This window comes from Herpailurus yagouaroundi, unplaced genomic scaffold (genome assembly GCF_014898765.1).
Source record: "Herpailurus yagouaroundi ecotype Mexico unplaced genomic scaffold, PumYag 29, whole genome shotgun sequence".
Lineage (NCBI taxonomy): Eukaryota > Metazoa > Chordata > Mammalia > Carnivora > Felidae > Herpailurus > Herpailurus yagouaroundi.
In genome coordinates, this window is record NW_024412377.1 from 81289467 (window position 1) to 81309515 (window position 20049).

At 41.6% G+C, this 20049-nt stretch overlaps 1 protein-coding gene and 1 long non-coding RNA gene across 6 annotated transcripts in view; both read right to left on the bottom strand.

Moving 5' to 3' along the window:
- Nucleotides 1–4797, bottom strand: part of CAST (calpastatin) — a 110159-nt gene extending 105362 nt beyond the window's left edge. For 4 of the 5 annotated variants that reach the window (XM_040448062.1, XM_040448070.1, XM_040448032.1 and 1 more), the window contains exon 1: nucleotides 4624–4797. In XM_040448062.1, coding sequence (XP_040303996.1) covers nucleotides 4624–4698 — 75 coding nt within the window. In that variant the 5' untranslated portion in view covers nucleotides 4699–4797. Of the gene's footprint in view, nucleotides 1–3950; nucleotides 4084–4623 lie in introns of those variants that run through there. The other variant, XM_040448022.1, reaches the window with a different exon arrangement.
- A 2379-nt stretch (nucleotides 4798–7176) lies between these two features.
- The window catches only part of LOC121012776 (uncharacterized), a 65733-nt gene continuing 52860 nt past the window's right edge, over nucleotides 7177–20049 (bottom strand). The window contains exons 2-3 of the long non-coding RNA XR_005782292.1: nucleotides 8174–8235; nucleotides 7177–7509 (exon numbers count right to left, since the gene is read on the bottom strand). This is a non-coding gene — a long non-coding RNA (uncharacterized LOC121012776). The remainder of the gene's footprint in view (nucleotides 7510–8173; nucleotides 8236–20049) is intronic.

Here is a 20049-nt window from a genome sequence, read left to right on the forward strand (position 1 = left end):
GCTGTGTATGTTTCACCTTCAAAAAAATTAAAAACACTCACAAAGAAAATAAACCTCAAGAAAAAGAATAGAATAAAGATGGGCTTGGGGTACCTGAGTGGCTCAGCCAGTTAAGTGTCCGACTCTTGATTTTGGCTCAGGTCATGATCTCATGGTTCATGAGATCAAGCCCTGTGTTGGTCTCTGCACTGACAGCACAGAGCCTGCTTGTGATTCTCTCTCTCTCTTTCTGCTCCTCCCCCACTCATGCACACACACATATGCACACACTCACACACACACACACACTCTCTCTCTCTCTCTCTCTCAAAATAAATAAATAAACTTAAAAAAAAAAAAAAGAGTAAGTATGGGCTGCTCTGAGAAGTCTTGTATTACACCAGACAACCTACTCAGAACTAAATGCCTACCTATTCACCTTAGAATCTCAAATGGCCACCCATATTTCTACCCTCAACAAGCCATAGTACCATTCTTTAAAAAGCACTTGGGGGAGGGGCGCCTGGGTGGCGCAGTCGGTTAAGCATCCGACTTCAGCCAGGTCACGATCTCGCGGTCCGTGAGTTCGAGCCCCGCGTCAGGCTCTGGGCTGATGGCTCGGAGCCTGGAGCCTGTTTCTGATTCTGTGTCTCCCTCTCTCTCTGCCCCTCCCCCGTTCATGCTCTGTCTCTCTCTGTCCCAAAAATAAATAAAAAAAAAAAAAAAGGTTGAAAAAAAAAATTAAAAAAAAAAGCACTTGGGGGATATAATTAACTTTCTGGGAAGTGCCAAAACTGATTAAAGAACAATATCATCAGATGTTAGTCCTAATTTAAAAGTCCTATCTGCAATGGGAAGCAAAACAATTTAGAAACTGTCAACCAAAAGAGCAAAGTTGTGTCTGATCTCCATTCTCCCCAATACTCTAAAGCCTGTGGACTTTTTGCAGACTCTGTAATTTGCATTCCTTACACCTAAAAGTTATCGCAGTTATGTGGTCTGTCCTGCCATAGAAGGCTTGTGACAGTGTTCCCAGACTGGCCACAATGATGGGGCCTCCCAAATGACTTGGCTCCTTGATCATGCTTCCTTCCACTGGGCTCATGGGTCTAATTAGACTAAGAAACACCTTTAATTAGCATGGCCAAATTGAGTCAACTTATGACACAGAATGTGATTAGTGTCAACCAAATTTATTCTCCATGCTTCATCATTATGATGCTCATCAGATATTCTTCAGCTCTAGCTTTTTAAAGTTTTTTTGTTGTTATTGTTTTTGTTTTTTTATTACAACCACATAATTCTTCAGAAAATAAGATCAATGATTTTGTTGGTATTTCGTGTGGAAATATACATTGTAATGTGTCACTGACTAGCTTAAAGGTGATACTTCCTTAAACAAACATCACAGATACATCTTTTAATTATTTTATCTTATTCTGCTTAAATTTTTAAAGTTAGATCATTCATGGGGTGCTTGGATGGCTCAGTCAGTTGAGCATCTGACTCCTGATTTCAGTTCAGGTCATGATCCAGGGTCGTGGGTCAAGCCATGCATCAGGCTCCTTGCTGAGTGTGGAGCCTGCTTAAGATAGTCCCTCTCTCTGTCTTTCTGTCTCTCTCTCCCTCTGCCCTCTTCCCCACTTTCACTCTGTCTCTAAAATTAAAAAAAAAAAAAAAAAAGGTCACTCACAATCTTTTGAGTATTTAAAGGATTCTAGTAAAGATATTATTTATAGGACATTTATAGATATTATAGGATTTACCAGGAGCATGATATATATACACACACACACACACACACACACACACACACACACACATATGACATACCTGATAAAAGTACATATATACTGTCATATAAAATATATAGTTATATAATATATAATTATTATATAATTATAATAGTATAATATAATATAACATTATATTATATAGTATGTAGTACTATATAATTATGTTACATACTATATTATTATATATTATAATTTTTATTGTATATATGTGAAACATATATATACATTATAAATTGGCTGTGGACCTTTAGAGGATTTATGGTAAGCTTTTGTGTATTTGTGTGTGTATTTTGCTGAGGGAAAATGGTCTATAGCTTTTCTTTAATTCTCAAAATGGTCTCTGATCACTCCCTTTGTAACCATCAGACAAAATTGGTTAGGAAGCCATGTGTACAGCTATATAGTCCAATACGGTAGCCCTTAGCCACTCATGCCTATTGAGTACCTGAAAAAGTAGCAAGTATGAATTGAGATGTGCTATAAGTATAAAATGCACCCTAGATTTTGAAGAATTAATATAAAAAAGATCTAAAATATCTCAATGATTTGTACATTGATTATATGTTGAAATAATGTTTGTAACACAGTGGGTTAAATAAAGTATATTATTAGCATTAATTTCACCTGTTTTTGCTTTTGCTAATGTAGTTACTTGGAAATTTTTAAATTACATAGGTGGCTCACACAACATTTCTATTAGATGGCACACTGGTTTGGTAAGAATCAAAGCTGATCACAGACAGTTTGCTTATTCTACGAGACAAAAAAAAAATTTAAAGTAGTTCCAAAATTGGATTATAAGAGATTTTAGCAAAATGTCAGACTATGTCTAAACATAACAGGGTTAAAAGTACTGACTTAAACTATGTCAAATATTCCAGCATAATTTCTTTTAGAGAACCATTAATTTGGAAAGAAAAGTCTGATGTTAACTCTGGAATACTGCCATCCATATTTGCAGATAATACACGTGCATTTTGGTAAGAACCTTAGGACCATGACGGAAGAGAGGATCCTGCAGTCCAGTTAAACCACCCCACCCATTCTAGGGGTCTCGAGTGAACATTTTCCCCCTTTCATCCTTATCCTCATTTCACCCACCTCTCACCATCCAACTTAGGACAATAATGACTCAAAATAAACTTTTGCTTTCAGCACATAAATAAGATGTTACATTTTAAGAGCCCAGAAAACTTAATGGGAAACATTTACAATGAAATATCTTCAGGGAAACTGTAATTCCCTACCATTAAAAGTAAATGTGTCTGGTACTTTGATCCATGAATCTAATTAGTCCTCACCAACCCTTATTTGGTGCCTATTATAGCCCTTATTTTATAGATGTGGAAAGAGGTTCAGAAAGGTTGACTTGTTGGTCTTCGAGAAACAGAACTACTGTCTTATTCTCTGCTGTGTACTTGGAGGCCAGTACTGGGGTTGGCACATAAATGCTCAATGAATGGCCATTTGGCTGATCAGTGACAGTTTACTGATTCCAATATAAGGTTTCTCTCTAAAGAGTGTCTGATTACAACCTTGCTTTTCCTAATAATACCACATGCTGAGAGGTGTACTAAATTTTTCAAATTTTCACATAAATTAATGGGATATAAATATTTCGATTCTCACCTATCAACACAACTTTTGTGTACTTTTTTGGGAATAAAGTACAGAACACCTATCGCTCTGTCTCATTCTCCACAAGGGCCTTGATCTCCGTTGCTTTTGCTTGTTGGAGTTTGGGGTTTTCTCCTTGATCCCATCCTGGCTGCCTCTCCTCCTTTGTGTTGGAAAATGTATGTCCAAGAACGTTTCTCTAAGTTTTGAGCTTTGCTTACAGGTTAGAAACACTAGATCTAAGCTCTTGAGAGCTGAGTTCATCCAGGAATCCGCATCCAGGGGAGAAATTCTTGCAGCAACAATTCCTGTCCCATTCAGCTTGTGAGCCGAGTTGAGCCTCGCGCAACTGCTCACATCCATTCGCACGCCCCGACGCGCTCGCGCATACCACAGTAGGGTGAGTCTCGGCCTCTCCCGGAGCCTAACCTAAGTCCTGAGAGGAGGTCCCACCTGGTCCCCACCCCTTCCCCAACAATACTTCGTCCGCAATCCCGGAAAGGCAAAGCAAACACAGTCCCTTCCCGTTCCTGCCCAGGCACGATCGCTCCTATTTACCGTCTTGTACCACCAGCTTGCGAACGCCATGGCGATAATCGGTTTGCTCAGAGCCGTGCGGCGGAGGGCCCGGCGGAGACGCGGTGTGCGGTACAGAAGGTGGAGGGTTCTCACTTCGCCTGCTTGGAGCGGACGGGCTCTGAGCTCGGCGAGCCCCGCAGCTGTCAGCGGGGAGGGCAACGGGGCGGTGCCCGATGCAGGCCCCGCCCCGGCCAGCTGGCCCCGCCCCGCCCGATTTGGCTCGAGGCTGGTTAGGGAAGATGTGTTATTTCTCCAGGCAGCCACGCCCTGCAGCCTGGGCTTTAGACGGAAGAGAGGATCCCGCGGTCCAGTTAAACCACCCCACCCACTCTAGGGGTCCTGAGTGAACTTTTTCCTCCTTTCATCCCTATCCTCATTTCACCCACCTCTTACCATCCAACTTTTCCCGGCGCGGGCCAGCCCCTGTTGAGTTCGTGCCACGCCCAGTGCACTTGGCCCCAGTCCGGGAATAACCTGCCACCACCAGCCACCTGCCCAGAGGCGGGCACTGAGCCCCGCGCCCTATTCCGGCCTGGGAGGGGGCGCACGGTGCTGGAGGCCAGACAGGTTACGCCCAGAAGAGGTGTCCCGCGGCTACGGGCCCTGGTCTCCCAGCGCCCAACCCTGTGGTTCCCGCAGGAGCGCCACTCACCTCCTGGGTTTGGCGGGCCGCTGCAGCGCGCCGGGGCCGCGGGGAGGCCGCGGGCTTGTGGCCCGGCTGAGACATAGCAAGGCCGCTGCAAACGCTGCCTCCGCGAGGGCGCAGCGGAGACTAGAAGGGAGGGCCAGGCGGGGAGCTCTGGGAGGGAGGAACGGAGCAGAGGGCCGGCGGGCGCGCCCGTGAGGCAGCTTTTCCGACCCAGCCCTGAGCCCGCGCGGGGGCTCCCCCTCGCACGGCTGGGTCCTCCCCTTCCTGCCCGCAGCTGGCGGCGGCCCCCGCTGTAGCGGTACAAGGCTCCGGGGCTGAAATTTAACACCCTCGGCCCCGTTGTCCTCACCCAGGGATCCTCCCCTCCTCCCAGGATTTTGCTGCTCCCGTGGGTTGAGGGAAGGAGGGGCTGGAGGTCTCAGGGTTCCTCCTTGGACTTGCCCAGACTTAGCTTGCAGTTGTGCAACGGGAGAGCGGGACCCGGGCGTGGCCAGTCTACGCCTCGACCCGTCTTCAAAATCTCCAGAATTAGACCCCTTTTCTGCTATCTGCCCTGGTTTAGTTTAGAGAAGAACTTACCGACTTAAATCCTGGACCGCCTACACAAGGAAGCGGATCACAAAAACAAATTGGTCTGTGCGTGTGTTTGTGTAGATGTGTGTGTCTGTGTAGTTGTGTGCGCGCTCCTGTGTATGTTTTATGTCGTCTCTCTTTGGTGGCTTTTTTGGGCAGGGGGGCGCGATTTGAAAGTTTAGAAACGTTTAAGGGTAGGAAGCCCGAGGTTCCAATCCAAGCCGAATAGTCCCCAATTTAAACCTCTATAGGCTTTCTAGATCCTGGCTGGGTTTTGTTACCGAGGCTGAAGTGTTTTTTTTTTTTGTCTTTGGCTCATCTTAAACCGCACTTCCTGGTTTGGGCCTGTAAGTGAAATGTAACAAGCCCGTCTAGAAAATGCTCATCAGCGGAGACTTTGGCCATCGGTTGCTGCGGATTTGTGCTCAGACCTGACAGAAAAAAACCTGTTTCCCAGCAGTGATAATGACACTTTGGGCCTGGGGGTGGCCTCTGTCTGCAGTGTTGTGTTTTAGACAGTTGGAGAGAGAGAAGCCAGATTGTAGGAAAAGATTTGTCATGCTACATTGAGCTTGGCAGGATGAATTCTTGTTTGCCTCTCCTCTCTCATTTTTAGGGATTTTGACTTCTTTTACTGGCTAGCAGCTTTCTTGATGCGGGGAGAAGAGAGGGGTGATTTAAATGGATTTCCTTTTAAACAGTTGTTTACTTATTACCATTTATACCTAGTAGTTCCAACACACAGGCTACCAGCTTAGAATTTATACGTAAAAATGTAACAACTTCGACAAGGGGTCTATGATTGTCCATTCAAGGAAAATCAATTGATAGTATGAATTACATTCATAATTGGGGAAATATGTCATAAGCCTGAAAAAATGACTTGCAACTAAACACCTACAGTAATTAAAAAAAAAAACAAAACACACCAAAACTAATAGGAGCCAGGTATAGGAGCCCCACCTGTGGGCCTAGGAACTGAAACATTTCCTTACTTCAGAGCCTAGAGAACCTAGGTTCAGGTTTTAAAATTTATTTATTTACTTTGAGAGAGAGGGAGAGAGGGAGAATCCCAAGCAGGCTCCATGCTGTCAGCACATAACCAGACGCGGGGCTCAATCTCACAAACTGTGAGGTCATGACCTGGGCTGAAACCAAGAGCTGGGATCTTAACTGACTGAGCCACCCAGGTGCTCCAAGGTTCAGGTTTTAGATCCAGACGAATAATGGTTGGTTGATTAAAATTTGAGGTATTTTTCTGACACAGTATTTAAAATTGAACTTATACCAGTTAGTTTTACACCTCTTAAAAGTCTTCCTTGTAAAGAACTGTGAAAGAAATTGTAGAAGGAATGATATAAAGATGAAAATACACATTCCCTGCCCTCCAGGTACTTAGAGTTTTGCTGAAGTCATATGGCATTTGTAATGCATGATCATTTGTGTGACATTGAGAGACATACAGGTATGAATAAGTACAAATCTATTTTGGGAGTTTGGGGTTCTGTGGGTTTTGGTGATTATAGGAAGAGAAAGGAGGCTTGAGTGGACTGGCTGCATGGTGGGATGTGGACAGAAGAGGGATGGGGCAGTTCAGGAAATATAAAAGAGCCTACCTGCCTGGCTGGAGCTGCTGGTCCAAGTTTAGGAGTAATAAATCCATTTATCAACTTACTATTTACTGAGCAGCCACTGTAGTAGGTAGTATAATTGATATGAAAATCTATAAGAGATAATGACATTAGCCTTCAGGCTTTGCTTGAGAGTTGGAACTCACATAAGCAGAAACAATTTTGAGCTAAACTGTGCATTAATGACTATGAGTAAAGAAGAATTACAAATAAGTTGAAGGATGGTGTTTTCACTTTCTTTATGGTCCGTGAGAAATTTGAACTTTGATACCACGCCCAGCATTTGAGCATCTTAGGGAAGCTCATTTTAAGTATATATGGCAACTTGTGCTACATTTTTATTTGTACATATTTTAAGTACCTCATTCCTTTACTCAGTAACAGGATGACTGCAATGTGTCAGACTGTGGAGGTACCAAGGACCTCACGGTCTAGGGGGAAAGACAAATAAAGCCACCACTACATGACCGTGGGATAAGGGTAAGGGCTGGCAAAGATATTCCGGCAGCACTATGGGACTTCTGGCTCTGATGCAAGGGTGGGCTGGCTGGGGAGGAAGGGAGCTCAGGGGCTGCTTTCTCTCCTGATGTTTGACTTGAGTGAGTTGGAAACCTCCTCCAATCAGCCTTCACGTTGTATGTCCTCTTTATCCCCACTGCTGCTGGAGCTGTTGAGGACCCCATCACTTCTCATCCGGAAGCATGTAAAATGAGAAAAACAAAGATGTGATGGAGTCCAGAGAAGAAGCCAGTGGAACCTGAGAAGGAGCTAGAGTGAGGCAGAAGGAATCCAGTAAAGAAGCAAGCACAAGAGGCCAAGGAATGAGGGGTTTATAAAAGGAAGGGCTGGTCCACAGTATGAAATTTCACTCAGGGGCACCTGGGTGGCTCAGTTGGTTAAGCCTCCGACTCTTGATTTCAGCTCAGGTAGTGATCTCACAGTTCCTGAGTTCCAGCCCTGTGTCAGGCTCTGCCCTGACAGCAGGGAGCCCGTTGGGGGTTCTCTCTCTCCTTCTCTCTCTCTGCCCTCCCCTACTTGTACTCTCTCTCTTTCTCTCTCTCTCCCCAAATAAATAAACACTTAAAATTTCACTCAAAAGTTGCATCAGACAACGTATGAAGAGTGTCTATTAGATTTGACAACTGAGAGGGTTTTGGTAACCCAGCCAGGGGGTGAGATTGAGGAGGACTCAGAGTAGTTTTCTGAGGTACTCACAGTTTGAATAGTCCCCTTCCTTTGGATGATATTTCTTTCTACAATACCACATATTTCTGGAATGGAGGTTACCTCCAGAAAGCCTGTACCTTCTGGCTGATGTCCAAATGCCTGCCAATCCCACCAAAACTTACCTGTCCTGTCTGCCATCTTGAGACTCTCAGCCAGGTTTGCTTCACTTTGTAGTGACATTTTCCTGAGTAAACCAGAGAAAAAAAAAAAGAAAAAGAAAAAAAGAAGCATCCTTGCAAGTAACCAAAGATGTAGGAATAATATGCAAAGTTTCAGACCCTCCTTTCCCTTATAACATGTGTGTATCTGAGTAGGAACTTCATGATTCTGACTGTTGAATTATCCAGAAGAATGGCTTCAGTGGTGAAGTTCTGTGATAAAGGGGATGAAGAGGTGCTAGTCAGTAAGAGAATGCGTTTAGATCACAGGAGTTTGGCCATGTGCTACGGTCTGAATGTTGTTGTGCCCCCCAAATTCCCATAATAAAATCCTAATGCCCAATGTGGTGGCATTAGGAGGTGGGGCCTTTAAGAGATGATTAATTCATGAGGGCGGAGCTCTCATGGAGATTAATGCCCTTATAAAAGATGTCCCAGGAGAGCTCCTTTGCCCTTCCTGCCATGTGAGAATACAATGAAAAGTGTGCAGCTAGGAAAAGTCCCCTCGCTCAAACTTACTGGCACCCTGATCACAGACTTCCAACCTCCAGAGCTGCGAGAACAACATTTCTGTTATGTTGTGTAAGCTCTCCAGCCTGTAGTACTTTTTTTTTTTTTTTACAGTTTTTTTAATTTATTTTGAAAGAGAATGAGAGAATGCTGAAGGGGCAGAGAGAGAGGGAGAGAGAGAGGATCCCAAGCAGGATCTGCACCATCAGTGCAGAGCCTGATGCAGGGCTTGAACTTACGAACCGTGAGATCATGATCAGAGCCAAAGTTGGACGCTTAACCAACTGAGCCACCCAGGCACCCCTTTTGTTATAGCAGCCTGAATGGATGAAGACACATTGCTTCTCAGATCATGTTGGGCTTGTGTATGGGTGGCCGATGGGGTGGCAGGAGGGAGAAAGAATGGAGATGGAAGGATGGAGGGACAGAGGATGAAGAAAGCAAAGAGAATAAGCAGCAGATGAAGTCATTTTTAAAGTTTTCACTGTTACCAAACAGGAACTTGCATCACACACATACCCATAGCTAGTCCCTCATGTTTTATTTCTCATCCTTTAGTGCCTGCAGATAGTAAAACACCTGCAAAATACCTTCAGGTCTTGTTCTTCAGCCTATTTGTTGTCAGTGTGGACCAAAGAGGACTGAGATCATACCTCCTTTTCAGGGCTTTATTAGGGAGTACTCAAGGGATCAACATCTGTGGGAGGGAGGGAAGGAAGGGTCAACAGAGAAGTTGAGCTGGGGTGCAGATCCAGTAGAAGCCTCCCATAACAACCCTGCAGGGAATGACCACCAGGACAGGAAGCCCTTCAGAACGGTTGGGGGCTGGTGAGAGAGGGCTGAGTCCTTTCAAGCCTGCATCACTGTTCTTGGGTATGGCCAGGAGTGAGGGAGCATGGCTTCCAGGGAGGGAAGTGACTCCCTTAAGCTGTATAACCCCCAAAGGAGCTGAGAGATGAGGGCTGTCTGCTGGGGCACTCCTAGGAGCTGGAATAAGGGCTTTTGTATTCCCGAAGGGGATTTGGATAGCTTATCACACACATTACAGTCCTCAGTGCAATAGAACACTGTAAAACTTGGCAAATAGTATTGAGGAAGGAATTGATATTACCAAAGTACGCTGTCACGTTGCTATGCAACTAAACATTAGGTCTGATGATATTACCCATTTAATTAAATTTCTCCCCCTTTTACGATGACATTTGCCTTCCAGAGGGGTCAATGAAGAACAATTTATTTCACAGAGCAGCCATGCCGTGAATACTGCCATCTAGATACATGGAAACGACAATTTTAAAATTTGACTGCAGGGGCTCCTGGGTGGCGCAGTCGGTTAGGCGTCCGACTTCAGCCAGGTCACGATCTCGCACTCCGTGAGTTCGAGCCCCGCGTCAGGCTCTGGGCTGATGGCTCAGAGCCTGGAGCCTGTTTCCGATTCTGTGTCTCCCTCTCTCTCTGCCCCTCCCCCGTTCATGCTCTGTCTCTCTCTGTCCCAAAAATAAATAAAAACGTTGAAAAAAAATTAAAAAAAATAAAGAAAAAATAAGAAAAGAAAAAAAGAAAATTTGACTGCAAAGAATGGTTAGAAATAAAGGGAAAATAAAATTTTTATTTTCTAGTTTTGTTTAGTTGTTTTAAAGCAAAAAGAAAAAAAAAGATTGCTCTATAGGTCTGGCAGCAGACAAGGAAGTAGGTACAAGACACCCCTATTTGCTAGTAAGCTATAAGCCTTCAGCTGTCTTCCACCTTCCTTACTAATTCCCTTAGGTCTGTGTCTCTGCATCCTCGGGGGTATGGGTCCCTGAAAACAGTTCAGTTCTGAGTCAGTATACTCTTGGGGCCAACAACTAACTAGTGCTGTATGAATCATCTCTCTTCCTTGTTTACAGTCCTTGATGGTTCCTTATTGCCAACAGAATGAAGTTTAGATCCCTTAACATGGCCTCCCAGGGCCTGCAGGGTCTGGCTTGTGCCTTCATGGGGCTGTGCTCCAGACATGCCCTTCTGCTTTCAGATCCTGGAACATTCTTGGCTCTTCCCAGTTCTGCCTTTGCTCATTTCCCAACCCCCTGGAGCACTCCTCCCTTCCCTTTTCCAAAGCACTAACTTTTGGCAACCGTGCATTACATTGTAGCTGTCTATTGTCCATATCAAGTCAAAGATTCTGACAGCCTAATCCTAAATGCAGCTTATATTTAAATTAACAGTGGTCCAGTGGTCCAAAAGTAACTAAAAGCATTTTCATCTTTACTGCAATCCTTTTACTGCAATAGAAAATTCCCGAGTGGGCCCACAATCTGAACACTCAGCAAAACATCTTTAAAAATCCTTTTCCTTTTTTATTTTTATTTTTTAATTTATTTTAATTTTTAAAATATTTATTTTTTTTGAGAGAGAGAGAGAGAACATGCATGTGCATACATGCAAGCAAGCAGAAGAAGAGCAGAGAGAATCTTAAGCAGGCTCCACACCCAGCCAGAACCTGATGCATGGCTTGATCTCAAGACCACAAGACCATGATCTGAGCCAAAATCAAGGGTCAGATGCTTAACTGAGCCACTCAGATGTCCCCCCACATCCTTTCTCTTTCTTAGTTCCATTATTTCCTCCATGCTCCAAAACTTTTTCTATAAACCCTCCAAATCGAACCAGAAGATGTTCTTTCCTTGTTTCCTTCTGTGATGATATAATTCTTCCTAGAAGGCCCAATGGAGGTGAAATCATTGTGCATATTAATATGTTCTTTGATCCCAGTCATACTGTGTATTTGTACCCACTACTAGACCTTGTGATGAAAAGGGTCATTTCGCATAGGCACATAGCCAGGTTACCTTTAATTTTTCGCTCCCTTTTTTCTCTTTCTCCTTAGGGAGGGGACCCTACCACACTAGACTTTGTGATGAAAAGGATCATTTCAGTCTTATTCCTAGAACTTGAGACTATGCCTGGCACATAATATGTCCTCCCTAAACACTTGTGGAATGAGTAAGAACATATTGTTTTTTTTGTTTTGTTTTGTTTTTGTTTTTCCCAGGCTAAACTTCTTTCTTCAAAAGATAAAAGACATAGACTGGGGAATTTAGGAAGATACTTGAAGTAGAAAATCTGATCATATAAGATTAGAAGGTCAAGAGAACTGTCTAAACACTCGGTGGTACTAATGGTACTGAATGGCTCTCACAGTTGATACAGTAAATACATAGAAAACATATAGTATTTACTATATGTTAGAAACTTTTTAAAAAATTTAAATCCAAGTTGGTTGGCATATAGTATAATAATGATTTCAGGACTAGAATTTAGTGATTCATCACTTACATATAACACCCAGTGCTCCTCTCAACAAGTGCCCTCCCTAATGCCCATCACCCATTTACCCCATCCCCTACCCACCTCCCCTCCAGCAACCCTCAGTTTGTTCTCTGTATATAAGAGTCTCTTATGGTTTGTCTCCCTCTCTGTTTTTATCTTATCTTTGCTTCCCTTCCTCTAGGTTCATCTGTTTTGTTTCTTAAATTCCACATATAAGTGACATCATATGATATTTGTCTTTCTCTGACTGACTTACTTCACTTAGCATGATACACTCTAGTTCCATCCACGTAGTTGCAAATGGCAAGATTTTATTCAAGTTTTTAAGGACTTTGCATAAATTTGCATATATTCATTCATTGCACCCTTATGAAGTAGGAAACATGCTATAGAAGAGAAAACTAAGGCCCAGAGAGGTTGAATTTGCTCTGGGTTACACAGCTGCTAAGTGACTCTGTTAGCATTTGAATCAAGTGGTCTAGCTCTCTAGCTGGTGCTCCTCATCACTTCTCTGTATTTATTCTTTGCTATATATACAAAATAAAACTTGTCATGGAATTTGAAATGGAATGTTTGTATATGGATGGGATGTATAATGCCTTGGGATGGGGATTATATTTTTAAAAAAATTATATTAAAAAAATTTTTTTAATGTTTATTTATTTTTGAGACAGAGACACAGCGTGAACAGGGGAGGGAAGAGAGAGAGGGAGACACAGAATCTGAAACAGGCTCCAGGCTCTGAGCGGTCAGCACAGAGCCCGATGCGGGGCTTGAACCCACCAACTGTGAGATCATGACCTGAGGCGAAGTCAGACGCTCAACCAACTGGGCCACCCAGGCACCCCGAGATTATATTTTTAGATGAGTGGTTTAATACCTGGAGTGATAAAAGTTAATTTTTCTAAGGTACATTAGCTATCTGTTCTTCAGAGTGTATCTGGAGAATATAAAAATAATACTAGCCAGTTACAAAAGGTTATATATCATTCATTTATATGAAATGTCAGAATAGGCCAATCTATAGAGACAGAAAGTAGATTAGTAGTTATTTAGGGTTGGGGGGGGCACTGGTTGTGAGGACAGGAGGGTGATAGCTAAAGGGTTTGGGGTTTCTTTTTGAGGTAATGAAAATGTCCCAAAATTGACTGCTGATTTACATGTCTATTAAGATACTAAAAACCACTGAAATTTATAGTTAAAACAGGTGAATTGTATAGTATATAAATCATATTTCAATTAAGCTGTTATTTAAAAAAAACAAACTCATTCTTATAAACCTTGTCCTTAACATGAGGACTATGTGTGAATTTCAAAAGGACACTTTATGATCCTCCTACAAGGATGGTCACTTACTCTTCTCCATACTCACGGACATTTGCAATTTCTCCAAGACATTTTAAAAAGGTACTCATAGCAAAAGTAATTTTGTTACTTGGCAGATTCACATTTCATGTTGATCAGCCACTTCAGGCAGGAATGAACTGTAGGAAAATTACCTTTAGGACTTAAAAATGGTCATTTCAAATGAAATTTTATTTCAAATATTTTAGGGGTGTTTATTCTCAGAATATTCTTGTTAAATATCAAATTAATTTTATTTATTTTTTTTAACATTTACTTTTGAGAGAGACAGAGCACAAGTTGGGGAGGGGCAGAGAGAGAGAGAGGAGACACAGAATCTGAAGCAGGCTCTAGGCTCCAAGCTGTCAGCACAGAGCTTGATGTAGGGCTCAACTCACAAACCAAATCAGACGCTTAACTGAGTGAGCCACCCAGGCACCCCTGAAATTAATTTTCTAATAAAATTTTGTTTTGGAATAATTTGGGGCAAGGGAGGGAGAGAGAGAGAGAGAGAGAGAGAGAGAGAGAGAGAGAGAGAGAGAAGAGAGAGAGAGAGAGAGAGAGAGAGAGAGAGAGAGAAAGAATCCCAAGCAGACTCCATACTCAGCACAGAGCCTGACACAGTGCTCGATCTCATGACCCTAGGATCATGACCTGAGCTTAAGAGTGGGACGCTTAACCAACTGAGCCACCCAGGTGCCCCTGGAGTAATTTTAGATATACAAGAAAGTTGCAAAGATTATCTTTCCAAAGTAGAGCATTCCCAGTTTCTGTTTCCCCTAATGTCACCATCTTACATCAACATGATACATTTGTCAAAATTATGAAACCAACACTGGTACATTGCTATTAACTAAACTGCAGACTTCATGTGGATTTCACCAGTTATTTCATTAAGGTCCTTGTTCTGCTTGAGATTCTGGTCTAGGATATCACACTGCAGTCATGTCTCCTTAGTCTCCTCTGTGGTCTGTGACAGTTTTTCAGGCTTTCCTTGTTTTACACAACCTTGGCAATTTTGAGGAATAGTGGTCAGATGTTTTGTAGAATTTTCCTCAATTTGAAAACAAATCTGATGTTTCTCTCATGATTAGGCTAAGACTTGGGGTTTGGAGGAATACTATACTAGTAACTGGCCTTCTTATCACATTGTATGGAGGGTCCATGATATCCATGTGATTTATCAGTGATGATGTCAACCTCCATCACTGGGGTAAGGTCATGTTTGCCAGGTTTCTCCACTGGGAAGTTAACATCTCTCCCTTTCCATACTCTGTTCTTTGGAAGCAAGTCACTAAGTACACCCTACCTACCCAAATTATTCTTTTTTTTTTTTTTTTTTTTTTTATAAATATCTGGGGTATAGTTTATTGATAGATTATAATCTTAGATGACACAACACATATTTATTTATTTATTTTATTTAATTTTTTTTCAACGTTTATTTATTTTTGGGACAGAGAGAGACAGAGCATGAACGGGGGAGGGGCAGAGAGAGAGAGGGAGACACAGAATCGGAAACAGGCTCCAGGCTCTGAGCCATCAGCCCAGAGCCCGACGCGGGGCTCGAACCCACGGACCGCGAGATCGTGACCTGGCTGAAGTCGGATGCTTAACCGACTGCGCCACCCAGGCGCCCCTTCTTTTTTTATTTTAATTTTTTTAACGTTTATTTATTTTTGAGAGACAGAGAAAGACAGAGCACACGTGGTGGAGGAGCAGGGGGAGACACAGAGTCTGAAGCAGGCTCCAGGCTCCGAGCTGTCAGCACACAGCCTGATGTGGGGCTTGAACCCACAAACCGTGAGATCATGACCTGAGCCAAAGTCAGATGCTTAACTGAGTCACCCAGAAGCCCCCCAAATTATTCTTAAATGTAAAAATTATTCCTATTTTATATGTTTCAAATGTAATTCCACTTGTAAGATTTTCAAAGATTATTACAATTGACAAGGATTCTCTTTTTCTTAATCTCTCAATCTAAACTTTAAATTTTTAAGATTCTAGTGCTTTGGAAAGGTAGATATTCTAAATTAAATGTATAAGATAGTGTGACTGCTGCTTTCCAAGAGGTGAAATGTGAGTTTGTATAGTTCTTTCTAAATAATTATCTTTTTAAAGATGTCAGTGAGAAAACACTGTAAAAGCATCTCAAATTTTGTGTCAGAGGACAATATTTTTTACAATCTTACATTAGAAAGCTCTTTCTAAAATATGACACAGGGGCTCCTGTGTGGCTCAGTCAGTTAAGTGTCTGAACCTTGATTTCAGCTCAGATCATGATCTCACCATTAGTGAGCTTGAGTCCCACATCAGGCTCTGCACTGACAGATACTGCTTGGGATTCTCTCTCTCTCTCCCTCTTTCTCTCTCTCTCTCTCTCTCTCTCAAAAATAAATTAAAAAATTAGGAAACAAAATAAAATAAGACACAAAACCTAGAAGCCTTAAAGGAAAAGATTAAGAAAAGATTAAAAGATTAACAAAAAGGTAAAAAAAAGACTATATTAAAATTTTAAAATTCCTCATAGAAAATAAATGTGTAAATAAAGACAATCTACACATGACTATAAGCCAATAGTAGAATCAACAATTCAATAGAAACACTGCAAAGGATACAAATAGAGAATTCAGAGATAAAGGAATATAAATGTCTTATTACCATGTGGAAAGATGCTCCAATCTGATTCAAAATAAAACAAATACATATTAAAACCACAATCTGATCCCATTCTTATCCTATTAGATTGGGAAAAGCACAAAAGATTAATAATACATGGCACTGGCAATGTGATAGAGAAATAGGTCCCATCTCACATTGTTAATGGGAATATAAATTGATCCAACAATTTTTGGTTGGCAATTTGGCAAACATCTGTCAAAAATGTAAATGTGTATATCTTTTCACTAGTGATTCCATTTTTAGGAGTTTCTCTAACAAATATACTTGTATATACACATGTACAAAGACACACAAAAAACTGTTGTTTACAGCATTGTTCATAATAGTGAGAAACTAGAAACCAGCTAAATGTTTACCAGTAGGGAACAGCTAAATGTAGTATAAAACAACCACATAATAGGAGATTATGCAGCCATTTAAAAAAGAGATTTCTGTGAGTTGATATGGACTCTTTTTATAAGATGTATTAGATGTATTAATAACTGAAAGAGTCAGTGTGAAGAATGGCATATATGGTATTCATAGTATATAAAATAATAAAAAAGAGGTATATATTTTATGAACTTTCTATATAACCACATATGTATTCCTTGTGCTGGAATGTATTCCTTATGTATCTGGAATGATACATAATAAACTATAAATAATAGTTGCCTTTGGGGAGGAAATTGGGAGATTAGGGAGGTGAAGTGGGAAGGAGAGTTACCTTTCACTGTCTTTTTTAAATTATTCAACTTATTTTTTAAAAATGTTTAATGTTCATTTTTGAAAGAGAGACAGAGCACGAGTGGGGGAGGGGCAGAGAGAGAGGGAGACACACGATACTAAGCAGGCTCTAGGCTTGGAGCTGTCACCACAGAGCTCTACATGGGGCTCAAATCCACAGACCCATGAGATCATGACCTGAGCTGAAGTTGGGTGCTTAACCAACTGAGCCACCCAGGTGCCCCTCAACATATTTTTTTAAACATATACAGTATTTTTCTTTGTCATTTGAAGTTCTAGATAACCAATAAATAAATATCACATATTAAGTGTATGTTTAATATAGATTAAACTTTATCACTTAGAATTTCCAAAATTTTTAACTTTGTTTTCTTGAAATAAATTATGCTTCTGGAAATCACTTTCCAGAACTACGGGAGGGGATGGGAAAGCTTAACTGATGCCCAAATTCTCTGTTGTGAACTAGCAAAGGAAAAGTTGTAATAAATATACTAACCCCTCTGCTACCATTTTCTGGAACAATTCTGAGCCCTGGATTATTTTTGTTTCTGTGAGTTGCTTGGCTTTTCCACTAGGGGCAACAGTTATGTTTGTGATGGGTTAGGTGGAGGGGACACTTGGGTGGTTTGCTGTCTTAATGACAAATACAGAAGGAAAATCAACAACTCTCTTAACAGCTCAGTTCTCCATACTGCAGGCTCAACAGTACCCTTCTGGTTTCATTATACTGTGTTTGTTAATTAGATCCAGTTTAGCTCCAAAGGCATTGGTTGTTATTCAAATCCATATAACACTTCTGTGGTGAAAAACAGCCTCCTTGCAAAGAGGCTTCTTGGCTTCGTAAAACTGTTTTGCCTTAGTAGGATTTTCACTTATATGAATTTTGGATTATTTCCTAAGGGGTATCACTTTGTGCTATACTGGCCAAAATCACTTTTTATGATTAGGCCAGTTTCCTTTTTCTCAGTGTAATGGGGTGAATTGTGTCCCTCCAAAAAAAGATATTAACCCCATAGTTCAGAATACAGCTTTATATGAACATAAGACTTTCCAGAAATAATCAAGTTAAAGTGAGGTTGCCTCAAACAGATCCTCCCCCAGCACCTTCAGAAGGGGCCTGGCCCTGCTGATACACTGCATTTGGACGGCTAGGCTCCAGAAATGTGACACAATAAGTTTCTGTTATTCTAAGCCAGCTTTAACTCAGTTTATGGCTGTCCTGGCAAACCAATACACTCAGAATGGGGACTATTAGGACACAAGTAAAAAAGCCCCAGTTCAAAATGGGCTGAGGCCTTCTCCAGTTTTTTCCTATACTAGGAAACGCCCCCGGGGAATGTGAATTCTGATTGTAGCATTTAGTCTGAAAAGAGTAAACTACATTTTCAATTCAGGTTGTGTTTCCACAACATTCCTAGGAAGAAAGGCTAAAAATATCACTTTTCTCTGGGAAGACTAATCTACCTTTTAGTTACATTTCCCAGGAGGTTTTGAACCTTCTTATGCAAGTAGTTTCTTCTTCCCCTCTTTCAAAACTCACTTTCAGAACTTGTCTGAAGACTCACTTCCGCATCGGTCCTTCCAGTCTAACTCTTTCAGAATACAGTCACTTGGCAACACTCATGAATGCTCTACGTTGTCAAGTTTAGCCTCCTGACCTAACAAACCTATTTCTCACTGGGCATTGAAGCATTAGCACTTAAATTAGAATATTTGTATATTATTTTTCTTTAAATGGTAAAGTCTTTGAAGGAGGGATCTTTCAATAAGTGCTAATAAACATAATGGTTAAAGTGTATAGAGTGCTTACTCTGCCTGTGAATCTGGGAAAGGATACACACACACACACACACACACACACACACACACACACACACTTATTCATTAAGAACACAGAGCCAGGAATTCATCACAGGTTGTACTGACTCTATAGTCCCAGCTCTGGGAATCATACTCAATAAAGATGGCCTGTTAAGCCACATCTGACTAATCCAGCAGTGAGTTCATCTGTCTTGCTCACTGATTTGTCCCCAGTGTCTAGAAGAGTGTCAGCACACGGCAGGTACACTATTCATACTTTTGTTGCAGGAGTTGTTGGTACCTCCATACAAGTATAGCTATGCTATAGAAGTAGAAGCAATCATACAGGAAGAAACCTCTCTACTCCTATTAGTAGGCTGAACTGTCTAAAATTGCCTATATTCAGAATTTTCAACCTACAGAGGTGGCAGTTTCATACAGTTTAATATCATACAATTGCTAAAAGGACTTAAAGTTGATAAAAGGCTCAGCTTTCTGCTGCTTGATTTGTATTTAAAAAAGATTTGTTTGCTTCATGTCAGAAAGCCTCAGATTCCTGCCTAGCCCTTTGTTTCTGCCCAGGACGGTGCGTTACTGTGTTTCTTTCACTATGTATTCCTGGCCTGAGTGGCTGTCTGATGTTGCAACACTTTGTTTCAGTAGGCATGATTAAAGTTCTTTTTCCATGAAAGGCCACTGATGCTTGGGACTGGAGGTGTAGCTTCTCCCAGAATCCATTATTTACCATGTCTCAAAAATTTGAAGTCCAGGAACCAGATTTCTAAGTCCTTCTCTCTCAGTGATCTGCTTTGTGGCCTAGATCAAGCCACCTTCGCAATCTCGGTTTCTGTCTTGATAAAGTACGTCTGAGGCAGTGCACATGTCTGTCCAAAGAGTCCTGAGAGCCATATTATTTGATCCTATCTCCACTGTGTGGCATGTCCTGAATTGATCCTCTGATTTTCTTATCCCCTCTTCAGTGTCCTCTTTGTGAATTTCCCAACTCATTTGAGCTCGGAAAGGTATAGTTACCTTGCTGTGTGAGGTGGAAGGAAGGGCCTGAGTCACTAACTGCCATCTATGGTTTTCACCCATCTCCCTCTGTTCAGCCATGTCCTACCTTTAAACCCTCAACCTACAAAGTGACATTCCACCTCACTTGCTTGTCAGTAGATTCTCTGCAGGCTCGCAGGATGTCACTCTCCAATCTGTAAAAGTCACTTGCCACCACTTCACTTCCACTTGCCTTTTTCTACAAATGTGTTGGTCTCATATCTGTTCCATTGTCTCCTGTTCCATTCTCTTCAGCCTCGTGAGTTTATAATTTGCCTATTTGTTTTAAATTCATTTACTCTCCTTTTAGTGGGGCTTCAGGAGAGAGAAGAAATAAAGACATGTGTTCAATCTGTGCATAGATCAAAAGTCATTGAAACATATTTTTTAAAATAATAGCCCTGCAAGGTATG